General features: G+C 52.9%; 1 protein-coding gene across 1 annotated transcript; it reads right to left on the bottom strand.

The window, feature by feature from the left end:
* LOC145337548 (LIM/homeobox protein Lhx9-like) lies at nucleotides 1–12,804 on the bottom strand. The gene is made up of 5 exons (XM_080182341.1): nucleotides 12,667–12,804; nucleotides 11,232–11,434; nucleotides 9,305–9,669; nucleotides 5,784–5,977; nucleotides 1–282 (listed from the first exon to the last, which is right to left on the bottom strand). Exons 1-5 carry the CDS (start codon nucleotides 12,802–12,804, stop codon nucleotides 1–3), a joined length of 1,182 nt encoding a protein of 393 aa, XP_080038467.1.
* Nucleotides 12,805–13,091: the final 287 nt, after the last annotated feature.

The raw sequence follows: 13,091 nt of genomic DNA, 5'->3' as shown, positions 1-13,091 counted from the left end.
TTAGCACAGGTTGGAGCGGTCGATTGTCTGGAGTGAGTCAGGAGACTGGCTGGGGTCAAAGTTCAGGAAGATGGGAGCCATTGTCGGCCGAGCTGGTTGGGGGCAGGGTGTTGCAGCAGTGGGGCTGGAGAAGAGAGGGCTGGGGGGCCCCAGGGCCCCGGGGGGATGCTGTGGTACGGGCGAGTGAGGCAGCTCGTGAGGCTCAGACACAGTGTCGCTGTCGGTGGTCTCCTCCTGCAGGAGACTCTTCCTGAGCTTAGCTCGAGCATTCTGAAACCAAACCTAGAAAGAGTTCAAACGGAACAAATAAACATCTACCCACTGGGCAGGGACAAACCCACTCCGCAAGCCCTTCACCCACCGTGCCCTAACCCACTCCGCACCCCCTTCACCCACCGTCCCCTACCCCACTCCGCACCCCCTTCACCCACCGTCCCCTAACCCACTCCCCCCCCTTCACCCACCGTGCCCTGACCCACTCTGCACCCCCTTCACCCACCGTCCCCTAACCCACTCCCCCCCCTTCACCCACCGTCCCCTAACCCACTCCACACCCCCTTCACCCACCGTCCCCTACCCCACTCCACACCCCCTTCACCCACCGTCCCCTAACCCACTCCCCCTCCCTTCACCCACCGTCCCCTAACCCACTCCACACCCCCTTCACCCACCATCCCCTGACCCACTCCACACCCCCTTCACCCACCGTCCCCTAACCCACTCCCCCCGCTTCACCCACCGTCCCCTAACCCACTCCACACCCCCTTCACCCACCGTCCCCTAACCCACTCCACACCCCCTTCACCCACCGTCCCCTACCCCACTCCTCACCCCCTTCACCCACCGTCCCCTGACCCACTCCGCACCCCCTTCACCCACCGTCCCCTACCCCACTCCACACCCCCTCCACCCACCGTCCCCTAACCCACTCCCCACCCCCTTCACCCACCGTCCCCTAACCCACTCCACACCCCCTCCACCCACCGTCCCCTGACCCACTCCCCCCCCTTCACCCACCATCCCCTGACCCACTCCACACCCCCTTCACCCACCGTCCCCTAACCCACTCCCCACCCCCTTCACCCACCGTCCCTTAACCCACTCCACACCCCCTCCACCCACCGTCCCCTAACCCACTCCCCCCCCTTCACCCACCATCCCCTGACCCACTCCACACCCCCTTCACCCACCGTCCCCTAACCCACTCCCCCTCCCTTCACCCACCGTCCCCTAACCCACTCCGCACCCCCTTCACCCACCGTCCCCTAACCCACTCCCCCCCCTTCACCCACCGTGCCCTGACCCACTCCCCCTCCCTTCACCCACCGTCCCCTAACCCACTCCACACCCCCTTCACCCACCGTCCCCTAACCCACTCCGCACCCCCTTCACCCACCGTCCCCTAACCCACTCCGCACCCCCTTCACCCACCGTCCCCTAACCCACTCCACACCCCCTTCACCCACCGTCCCCTAACCCACTCCCCCCCTTCACCCACCGTCCCCTAACCCACTCCACACCCCCTTCACCCACCGTCCCCTAACCCACTCCACACCCCCTTCACCCACCGTCCCCTAACCCACTCCCCCCCCTTCACCCACCGTGCCCTGACCCACTCTGCACCCCCTTCACCCACCGTCCCCTAACCCACTCCACACCCCCTTCACCCACCGTCCCCTAACCCACTTCACACCCCCTTCACCCACCGTCCCCTAACCCACTCCGCACCCCCTTCACCCACCGTCCCCTAACCCACTCCCCCCCTTCACCCACCATCCCCTAACCCACTCCCCACCCCCTTCACCCACCGTCCCCTAACCCACTCCCTCCCCTTCACCCACCGTGCCCTGACCCACTCTGCACCCCCTTCACCCACCGTCCCCTAACCCACTCCACACCCCCTTCACCCACCGTCCCCTAACCCACTCCGCACCCCCTTCACCCACCGTCCCCTAACCCACTCCCCCCCCTTCACCCACCGTCCCCTAACCCACTCCACACCCCCTTCACCCACCGTCCCCTAACCCACTCCCCCTCCCTTCACCCACCGTCCCCTAACCCACTCCACACCCCCTTCACCCACCGTCCCCTAACCCACTCCCCACCCCCTTCACCCACCGTCCCCTAACCCACTCCGCACCCCCTTCACCCACCGTCCCCTAACCCACTCCACACCCCCTTCACCCACCGTCCCCTAACCCACTCCCCCTCCCTTCACCCACCGTCCCCTAACCCACTCCCCCTCCCTTCACCCACCGTCCCCTAACCCACTCCCCCTCCCTTCACCCACCGTCCCCTAACCCACTCCACACCCCCTTCACCCACCGTCCCCTAACCCACTCCCCACCCCCTTCACCCACCGTCCCCTAACCCACTCCACACCCCCTTCACCCACCGTCCCCTAACCCACTCCCCCTCCCTTCACCCTCCGTCCCCTAACCCACTCCGCACCCCCTTCACCCACCGTCCCCTAACCCACTCCACACCCCCTTCACCCACCGTCCCCTAACCCACTCCACACCCCCTTCACCCACCGTCCCCTAACCCACTCCCCCTCCCTTCACCCACCGTCCCCTAACCCACTCCCCCTCCCTTCACCCACCGTCCCCTAACCCACTCCACACCCCCTTCACCCACCGTCCCCTAACCCACTCCACACCCCCTTCACCCACCGTCCCCTAACCCACTCCACACCCCCTTCACCCACCGTCCCCTACCCCACTCCACACCCCCTTCACCCACCGTGCCCTAACCCACTCCCCCTCCCTTCACCCACCGTCCCCTAACCCACTCCCCCTCCCTTCACCCACCGTCCCCTAACCCACTCCCCCTCCCTTCACCCACCGTCCCCTACCCCACTCCCCCTTCCTTTACCCACCGTCCCCTAACCCACTCCACACCCCCTTCACCCACCGTCCCCTAACCCACTCCCCCCCCTTCACCCACCGTCCCCTAACCCACTCCACACCCCCTTCACCCACCGTCCCCTAACCCACTCCACACCCCCTTCACCCACCGTCCCCTAACCCACTCCACACCCCCTTCACCCACCGTCCCCTAACCCACTCCACACCCCCTTCACCCACCGTCCCCTAACCCACTCCCCCCCTTCACCCACCGTCCCCTAACCCACTCCACACCCCCTTCACCCACCGTCCCCTAACCCACTCCCCCTCCCTTCACCCACCGTCCCCTAACCCACTCCACACCCCCTTCACCCACCGTCCCCTAACCCACTCCACACCCCCTTTACCCACCGTCCCCTAACCCACTCTCCCCCCTTCACCCACCGTCCCCTAACCCACTCCACACCCCCTTCACTCACCGTGCCCCCGCCCTGTACACCTACCCCTTCCTTGCCCTGCACACCCAACCTCATCTGCCCTATCCCCTCCCCTTCCTCCCTGCACCAACCCTGCCCATCCCCCTGCCCTTCCCTTGCTCACACCCCCCTCCCCACCCTACACCCCCACGCTGCCTCCCCTCTTTCCCTCCCCACCTCTCCCCCATTCTGACACTCCACCTTTGCACTGGGACACTGTTATGGGCTAACAGAAATCTTGCTTCTTAGCCACAGGTCAGAGTCCACCCCAGGGTCTGACCACATCAATGAAGACTGACTGTTACTGTGCAGCACTGAGGTGGTGCAGCGCTCTCAGAGGTGCCGCTTTTGGAATGGACCCACAGGCCCTCCCCATCCTCTCAGGTCTCAGTGGAACGCCCCCCCACCTCCTGTATCCTGACTGGTATTTGTCCCTCAGTCAACACCACTAAAAGAAAATGAAAGCATTGTCTGGTCTTTGGGTCACTGTGGGATCTTGCTGTGTTTAGATTCACCAGCACTTGTCCTTATATGACAAGGCTAATAAAGATATTTCATTGGCTGTGGAGAGTTTTGGCATGTCCCACATTGCTATGGAAATGCTCCATCCTTGAACATATTCAAGGTCTGAAGGGTATTGGTCAATCCCTGTTGAATGTGTTGATCTCTGGTTTGGAAATGATTAACTGAGTGAGTGTCAAGTACAATTTGTGGAAGAGAGTTCAGACTCCAAACGTACTACAAACACACCCCACACTCCACACACCAAACATATTCCAAACACACTCCAAACACAATCCAAACACACTCCATTCACAATCCAAACACCATCCTATCACAATCCAAACTCACACTAAACACAATCCAAACACACTCCAAACACAAACTAAACACAAACCAAACACAAACCAAACACACTCTAAACACACTCCAAACACAATCCAAACACCATCCTATCACAATCCAAACCCACACTAAACACGGTCCAAACACAAACCAAACACACTCCAAACACAAACCAAACACAATCTAAATACACTCCAAACATAATTCAAACACATATCAAACACAATCCAACCACAATCCAAACACCATCCAATCGCAATCCAAAAACACTCCAAACACAATCCAAACACACACCAAACAATCCAAACACACTCCAAACACTATCCAAATACACTCCAAACACAATCCAAACACACACCAAACAATCCAAACACACTCCAAACGCTATCCAAATACACTCCAAACACAATCCAACCACCATCCAAATGCAACCTAAACTTAACCCAAACTCAATCCAACCATAATCCAAACGCAACCCAAACACAATCCAACCACAACTCAAACACAACCCAAACACAATCCAACCACAATCCAAACGCAACCCAAACATAATCCAACCACGACCCAAACGCAACTCAAAAACAATCCAAACACAATCCAAACGCAACCCAAACACAATCCAACCACAATCCGAATGCAACCCAAACACAATCCAACCATAATCCAAACGCAACCCAAACATAATTCAACCATAATCCAAACGCAACCCAAACACAATTCAACCACAATCCAAATGCAACCCAAACACAATCCAACCACAATCCAAATGCAATCCAAAGACAATCTAAACATAATCTAATCACAATCCAACTACAATCCAACCACAACTCAATCACAATCCAGCACAAACCAACCACAACTCAACCAAATCCAAACACAATCCAACCACAATCCAACCAAATCCAAACACAATCCAACCACAACTCAACCACGATCCAAACACAATCCAACCACAACCTAACCACAATCCAACCAAATCCAAACACAGTCCAACCACAACTCAACCACGATCCAACCACAATCCAAACACAATCCACACACAATCCAAACACAACCTAACTGCAAACCAATTACAATCCAACTACAACCCAAACACAATCCAACCACAATCTAACAACTCCTTGGCTGAAACAGCCTTTCTAAATGTCTTTTCTGAATGGCCTTGCTCTAGTGTTAAGATTGTGTTTCTATATCCTGGTCACCACTACCCTCTCCACATTCCCCCCTCCCTGCTGACCAACCACCCCTCCGCTGCCCCCACGACCTCCCCACTGCTCTCTCCCCATTCCCCCACCATCCCTCACCACTGCCCCCTCCAACCCACTCCTCCCCACGGCCCTCACCCCCACCCTCAACTTTTCCCTTCTCCCCCACCACACTCCATCCATCCTACACTCCCCTACTCCACCCCCACACTCCCCCATCCTCCCTCACTCCCCCCAGCTCCCACATGTCCCTCCATCCCCTTCCCCTGTGCTTTGCTTTACTATTTTGTGGCTGTCCTTCAATCCCCTGTCAGTACAGGCTAATGTGCCCTTTACCTTATTATATTGTTGAGTTAATCTCCCTCCGAGCGTTAAGCATTGCCTGAGGGACTTTGGGAGCTGGTTCTCACCTGGAGGACTCTCTTGGGAAGGCCGGTTTTCTTGGAGAGCTGCTCCCAGTCCTTGCCATCTGGGTTGTGCTTTACTGCAAAGTAAGACTCCATGGTTCGCAGCTGGTGATGCTTGAAGCAGGTTCGGATGCGCTTGGCCTTCTGTTGGCCGCAGTATCGGGGTTCATCCAGACCCTGGTCCACATCGGGGCAGACTGAACACAACACAGAAACACTCACACCCAATCCCAGAACTGACACCGAGAGGCCATTCAGCCCCTCCAGTCTCTACAGACAGTCAGTGAACACATGCTGGGTCTGAATCTTAACTTCCCACATTCACTCTGGCTCCCTATTCTTTATATCGCTAAATAGCAAAACAAAACGATCAATCTCAGGTTTAAAACGATGCTTTGTAATTGTAGCACAGAAAATCAGAGCAGCAGGAGGCCATTCGGCCCTGTATCACTGATCCCCTATCTCAGCACCATTCTCCCACACTGCCCAGCGTTAGAGCCTGTGGCCAGGATCTTATCGCCGGTCTCACTGGCGAGACGTTCCCATTCTGCTGCAATGAATGGAGATTTGGCTTGTTGCCAGTCCACTGCAGTGGGAGTGCAGTGTCAACGGCACGCAAGATCATGCCCAGAGACTTTTATAGCACTAGAAGAGGCCCTTTGGCCCATTCTGTCTGTGCTGGTTAGTAATCAAGCAGCACAGCGTCATACTGGTTAGCATTGCTGCCTCACAGCACCAGGGGCCCAGGTTCAATTCCAGCCTCGGGTCACTGTCTGTGTGGAGTTTGCACATTCTCCCCGTGTCTGCATGGGTTTCCTCCCACAATCCAAACATATGTGGGTTAGGTTGATTGGCCATATTAAATTGCCCCTTAGTGTCCGGGGGTTTAGCAGGGTAAATGTGGGGTTATGGGAATAGGACCCGGATGGGATGGTAGTCAGAACTGACTTGATGGGCTGAATGGCCTCCATCTGTGCTGTAGGGATTATGAGGATTATAATCCTCTTTCTATTCTCATCCCACTTTCCAGTACTCAGTCCATACCCTCGTGTTTCAAGTGCTTATCTAAATACTTCTTCAACGTTCTGACGGTTCCTGCCTCTAGCACCTTCTCAGGCAGTGAGTTCCAGATTCCCACCTAAATACATATTTCCTCAAACTCCCTCTAAACCTCCTGCCCCTCAACTTTAATCTGTGCCCCTGGTTAGTGAGCCCGCTATTAAAGGGAAAACTTTCTTTCTATCCACCCTGTCTATGTCCCTCAAAACCTCATACAACTCGATCAGGTCCTCCCTCAGTCTCTCTGCTGTAAGGAGAAACACCCCCAGTCTAACCAGCCTCTCTTCATAGCAGAGACCCTCCAGCCCAGGCAGCATCCTGGTGAATCTCCTCTGCACCCTCTCCAGGACAATCTCACCCTTCCTATAGTGAGGTGACCAGAACTGCGCACAGTTCTCCAGCTGTGGCTTCAGGAGTTTTTATACAGCTCCATTATAACCTCCCTGCTCCTTTATTCAATGCCTTGGCTAATAAAGACAAGTATCCCATGTGCTTTCTACCTTATCTACCTGTCCTACAGCCTTCAGGGATCAATAAACAGGCACCCCAAGGTCCCTCTGTACTTTCTAGGGTCCTACCATTCATTGCATATCCCCTTATCTTGTTAGTGCTCCCAAAATCCAATCACCTCACACTTTTCCCACTGTTGTGCCTGTCCAACCAGCCTATCTATATCATCCTGTAATCTAAAGCTTTCCTCCTCACAGACAATGTGAGTACCTTTAAGACTTGATTACCTGTAAAGACTCGCATTCCAACCATTATTTTGTAAATTGAGTTTGTGTCTTCATATGCCCTGTTTGTGAGCAAAACTCCCACTCACCTGACGAAGGAGCAGCGCTCCGAAAGCTAGTGGCTTTTGCTCCCAAATAAACCTGTTGGACTTTAACCTGGTGTTGTGAGACTTCTTACTGTGTTTACCCCAGTCCAACGCCAGCATCTTCACATCATGGCCACCTCTCTGTGGCCAACAAGGATTTGAAAATTGGTGTTGGAGCAGTTGCAATCTCCTATCTTGTGTCACACCTCAGCCTGGGATACATCTCATCTGGGCCTGGGGACTTATCCACTTTTACACCCCCTAACACCCCCTCCCTGTCAATGCTATGTGAATTGTATCACACTCTCTGATTTCTCTCCCCACATCGTCCTTCTCCATTGTGAACACAGATGGAAAGTATTCGTCTAATATCTCACCTATACCTCCTGGCTCCACACATACATTGGTCCCTAATGGGCCCTGATCTTTCCCTGGTTATCCTCCTGCCCTGAACATATTTATAAACACATTGGGATTTTCCTTTATTTTACACCCCTGTATTTTTCATGCCCTTTTTCCACTCTCTGAATTTATTTTTTATTCACTTCCCTGCACTCTCGATATTCGAGCCCCTGAACCTGACATAAGCCTCCTTTTTTTTCCTTGTCCAGTCCTGCTTTTCCCTTGATATCCAGGGTTCTCTGGAGTTATAGCTCCCACCCAATACCTTTCGGGAATATGTTGGTATTAAACTCTCTATTTCCTCCTTAAATATATTCAGTGATTTGGCCTCTACGCCTTCCTCAGGTTCACCAGGTCAGAGTAAAGATGTTTCTCCTCATCCCAGTCCTGAATGGCCTTCCCCGTATCCTGAGACTGTGAGCTCCTGTGACATACCCCCAGTGTGAGAAATCAACATCCCTGAATCCAGTCTACCCAGCCCAGTCAGAGCTTTATACACTTCACTGAGATCTCTTCTCATTTCCTGTTTACTCCAGTGAACACAGGCCTTGCCGACCCAACCTTTCTTCATACAACAATCCCAGGATTTATAGCTACCATCCCAGGAATCAGTCTGGTGAACCTTTACTGCACTTCCTCCAGGGTAAGTATGTCCTTACGAAACTGTACCTAACATTCCAGGACAGGTCTCACCAAGGCCCTGTACAGCGACAGTAAGACATCCTTGCTCCAGCACTCAAATCCTCTGATCCATTGCTTTTTGTGGGAGAATTTAACACTTCCATCCCCTCTTTGTGTGAGGAAGTATTTCCTAAACTCTCTCTCTTGCATGGCCTGTCTCTGATACTTAGATTACATCCTGAATCCTAGAACCTAACACTAACCAAACACTCTGTTCTCAGCTAGCTTATCAAATCCTTTCACAATCACAATCAAAGGTGATTTTTGTAATCCAGGGGGAAAAGTTCCTTCTATATCTCCACTTGCCATGGTAAATGTGCGGAGTTATGGAGACAGGGAAGGGTGGGATACTCTAACAGAGAGTGGGCGCAGACTCAATGGGCTGAATAGCCTCCTGTAGGGATTCTATAACACTCTAAACATGTTTTTAAATTAACATTAACTAGCTGGCACTACATCTTTTTTGGAAAATGATTAATTATATGTAGTAATACTCTGGACTCTTTTTAAATCGACTCAATCATAAACGTTTCCGAGCACGAGTTTAAAAGGTCAGACACACCTTGATTAAAGTCATCTCCCTCGGCGTGGTACTTGCTGCCCCTCCGCTTGCGGGCACTGCCCCTCCGGCTGACCCAGTCGCTGTCCCCATGGGCCACCGTGACGCCCTCGTCGACTCGCAGTGCCAGCTCCGTCAGGCCCTCCATCAGCCTGGCCTCATCCTCTTCCCGGCACAGCAGCTGAAAGTGGGCCTGGCAGTACACCAGGCCCTGCCGCGTGCCAAAGAGGTCGCCTGTCACCAGCGCCTCGCCACAGATGGCACAGGTGAAGCAGCTGACGTGATAAACCTCCTCCTTCGCCCGCATCACCATCTCCGAGGCGGGGATGCCCAGGTGGCAACGGGAACACTGCTTAACGCAAAACCTCCTGGGTAAAGGAGCGAAAAGAGACAATGTGGGCAGTGGCTCAGCCGATACTTCACACACCCCCGAATAGTGGGTTCAAATCCAACTCTGGAACTCACCGCAAAATCTACACTGTTGTTCCTGGTGGTGCAGTACTGAAGGAGTGTTACACAGTCAGAGGCGCTGTGTTCCACATGTGACATTAAACCAAGGCCACTTCAGTCATCTCAGGTGGACTAACAAGATTCCACCGCCAATATTTGGAGGGGAAGTGGGAATATTCCCCCTAGTACCCTGGCCAATATTTATCCCTCAATCAGCATCACGTAATCTGGTCATTATCTCATTGCAGTGCGTACAAACTGACTGCTACATTACAAACAGCCTTCACTGGCTGAAAGATATCTTTGGTCATAAATGGAAGATATGAAGTGCAGAGGCAGGTGAATCAGTCTTGCCTCATGTGGTGGACAGTCATTTCAATCTTATACCACTTTAGGAAGTGGTTCAGAAGGTTTTACTGTGTTAAAGGTGCTATATAAATGTTGGGGATTTGAGTTGAGTTGAATCTTGGGGATTTGGGGATTAGAGTTGAGTAGAATGTTGGGGATTTGGGATTAGAGTTGAGTTGATTGCTAAGGATTTGGGATTAGAGTTGAGTAGAATGTTGGGGATTTGGGATTAGAGTTGAGTTGATTGCTAAGGATTTGGGATTAGAGTTGAGTAGAATGTTGGGGATTTGGGATTAGAGTTGAGTTGAATGTTGGGGATTTGGGGATTAGAGTTGAGTAGAGTGTTGGGGATTTGGGATTAGAGTTGAGTTGAATGTTGGGGATTTGGGATTAGAGTTGAGTTGATTGCTAAGGATTTGGGATTAGAGTTGAGTAGAATGTTGGGGATTTGGGATTAGAGTTGAGTTGAATGTTGGGGATTTGGGGATTAGAGTTGAGTAGAGTGTTGGGGATTTGGGATTAGAGTTGAGTTGAATGTTGGGGATTTGGGATTAGAGTTGAGTTGATTGCTAAGGATTTGGGATTAGAGTTGAGTTGAATATTGGGGATTTGGGATTAGAGTTGAGTTGAATGTTGGGGATTTGGGATTAGAGTTGAGTAGAATGTTGGGGATTTGGGATTAGAGTTGAGTAGAATGTTGGGGATTTGGGATTAGAGTTGAGTTGAATGTTGGGGATTTGGGATTAGAGTTGAGTAGAATGTTGGGGATTTGGGATTAGAGTTGAGTTGAATGTTGGGGATTTGGGGATTGGTGTTGAGTTGAATGTTGGGGATTTGGGATTAGAGTTGAGTTGAATGTTGGGGATTTGGGATTAGAGTTGAGTAGAATGTTGGGGATTTGGGGATTAGAGTTGAGTTGAATGTTGGGGATTTGGGATTAGAGTTGAGTTGAATGTTGGGGATTTGGGATTAGAGTTGAGTTGAAAGTCGGGGATTTGGGGATTAGAGTCGAGTTGTTATGGTTCAGTTTGTTATCTGCCGTGTGCATCAGAGAGACAGAGTAAATGAATGAGAGGGGGAATGTGACGTTCTCTCCCCTCCGCCCCTCTCTCTGAGTGAAGATGTGTTTTACCTGTAGTAATCGTCCTTGCAGTAGATGTCTCCATCTTTGGAGAAACAAGTGAGTTCGGAGCCCAAGGGCAGTTCACACACACAACACTTCAGGCAGCGAGCGTGCCAGGGTCTATCCACAGCAAACAGCACGTAACGGTCATAGATAGATTCTCCACAGCCAGCACACACTGCAGCCTTCGCACTGAGGTCAAGTCTCAAACCCTGGGAGGAGAGAGGGAGAGAAAGAGAGAAAAGTAAACTGAAACTTTCACAGAGTCATCACTTGCAAATTAAACCTCACTAAAAATGCCAAGGCTACTTTGAAAAGGAGAGAGTGAGGGTGGAGAGAGTGAGGGTGGAGAGAGTGAGGGTGGAGAGAGTGAGGGTGGAGGGAGTGAAGGTGGAGAGAGTGAGGGTGGAGAGAGTGAGGGTGGAGGGAGTGAGGGTGGAGAGGGGAGGATGGAGGGAATGAAGGTGGAGGGAGTGAGGATGAGGGTGAGGGTGGAGGGACTAAGAGTGGAGGGAATGAAAGTGGAGGGAGTGAGGATGAGAGTGAGGGTGGAGGGACTAAGAGTGGAGGGAATGAAAGTGGAGGGAGTGAGGATGAGAGTGAGGGTGGAGGGACTAAGAGTGGAGGGAATGAAAGTGGAGGGAGTGAGGATGGAGAGAGTGAGGGTGGAGGGAGTAAGGGTGGATGGAATGAAGGTGGAGAGAGTGAGGATGGAGGGAGTGAGGATGGACAGAGTGAGGATGGAGAAGGTGAAGATAGAGGGAGTGAGAATGGAGAGAGTGAAGGTGGAGAGAGTGAGGGTGGAGAGAGTGAGGAGGATGGACAGAGTGAGGATGGAAAGTGACAATGGAGGGAATGAAGGTGGATGGAGTAAGGGTGGAGGGAGTGAGTGGAGGGAATGAAGGTGGAGGGAGTGAGGGTGGAGAGAGTGAGTGGAGGGAATGAAGGTGGAGGGAGTGAGGGTGGCAGGAGTGAGTGGAGGGAATGAAGGTGGAGGGAATGAAGGTGGAGGGAGTGAAGATGGACAGAGTGAGGATGGACAGTGACGGTTGAGGGAATGATGGTGAAGAGAGTGAGGATGGAGCGAGTGAGGGTGGAGGGAGTGAGCATGGAGGGAGTGAAGGTGGACAGAGGATGGAGAGTGACGGTGGAGGGAATGAGGATGGAGGGAGTGAGGGTGGAGGGAGTGAGCATGGAGGGAGTGAAGGTGGACAGAGGATGGAGAGTGACGGTGGAGGGAATGAGGATGGAGGGAGTGAGAGTGGAGGGAGGGTGGATGGAGTGTTTGATGTTGGAGAGAGTGAGAATGGACATTGAGGGAGAGTAATTGAAGAACTCTTTCAGCGAGCTAGCAGAGGGACGATGGGCTGAATGGCTCCTTTGTCCTGTCTCCATCTGTCCTGTCAGCTGCAGCATCACAATCCAGTTCTCGGGTATAACTCACCTCCTCCATGTTGACCTCCAGATTGAGTCCGGCTTGGTATGAAGTATCTCCTTCCTCCAGCATTGTTCCCCGGATTTCTTCCTCTGGGAATTGGTGTAGCAGCATGGTGGAATACTGGAAGTTGCAGTCCCCATCCATCTTGTGAACAATCTTTGACCCCTCAGACCAGGGCGAGACTGAGGCCTAGTGCGTTCTCACAGCCTGGGTGGGGGGTGCTGCTCCTTCAAAGGGCAAAGGCAGCAGTTAGTCACGGGCACTGCAGTGTGTGTGCTTCTCTGCTCATTTGTCAACTCCCTCAGACCCGGGACTCTCTCAGACCCGGGACTCTCTCAGACCTGGGACTCTCTCAGACTCGGGACTCTCTCACAGCCGGGACTCTCTCAGACCCGGGACTCTCTCACAACCAGGACTCTCTCACAACCAGG

Source organism: Carcharhinus amblyrhynchos, unplaced genomic scaffold (genome assembly GCF_965287045.1).
Source record: "Carcharhinus amblyrhynchos unplaced genomic scaffold, sCarAmb.v2.hapA scaffold_52, whole genome shotgun sequence".
Taxonomy (NCBI): Eukaryota; Metazoa; Chordata; class Chondrichthyes; order Carcharhiniformes; family Carcharhinidae; genus Carcharhinus; species Carcharhinus amblyrhynchos.
Note: the sequence above shows the minus strand (reverse complement) of the source record. Positions and strands in the feature narration are given on the sequence as shown.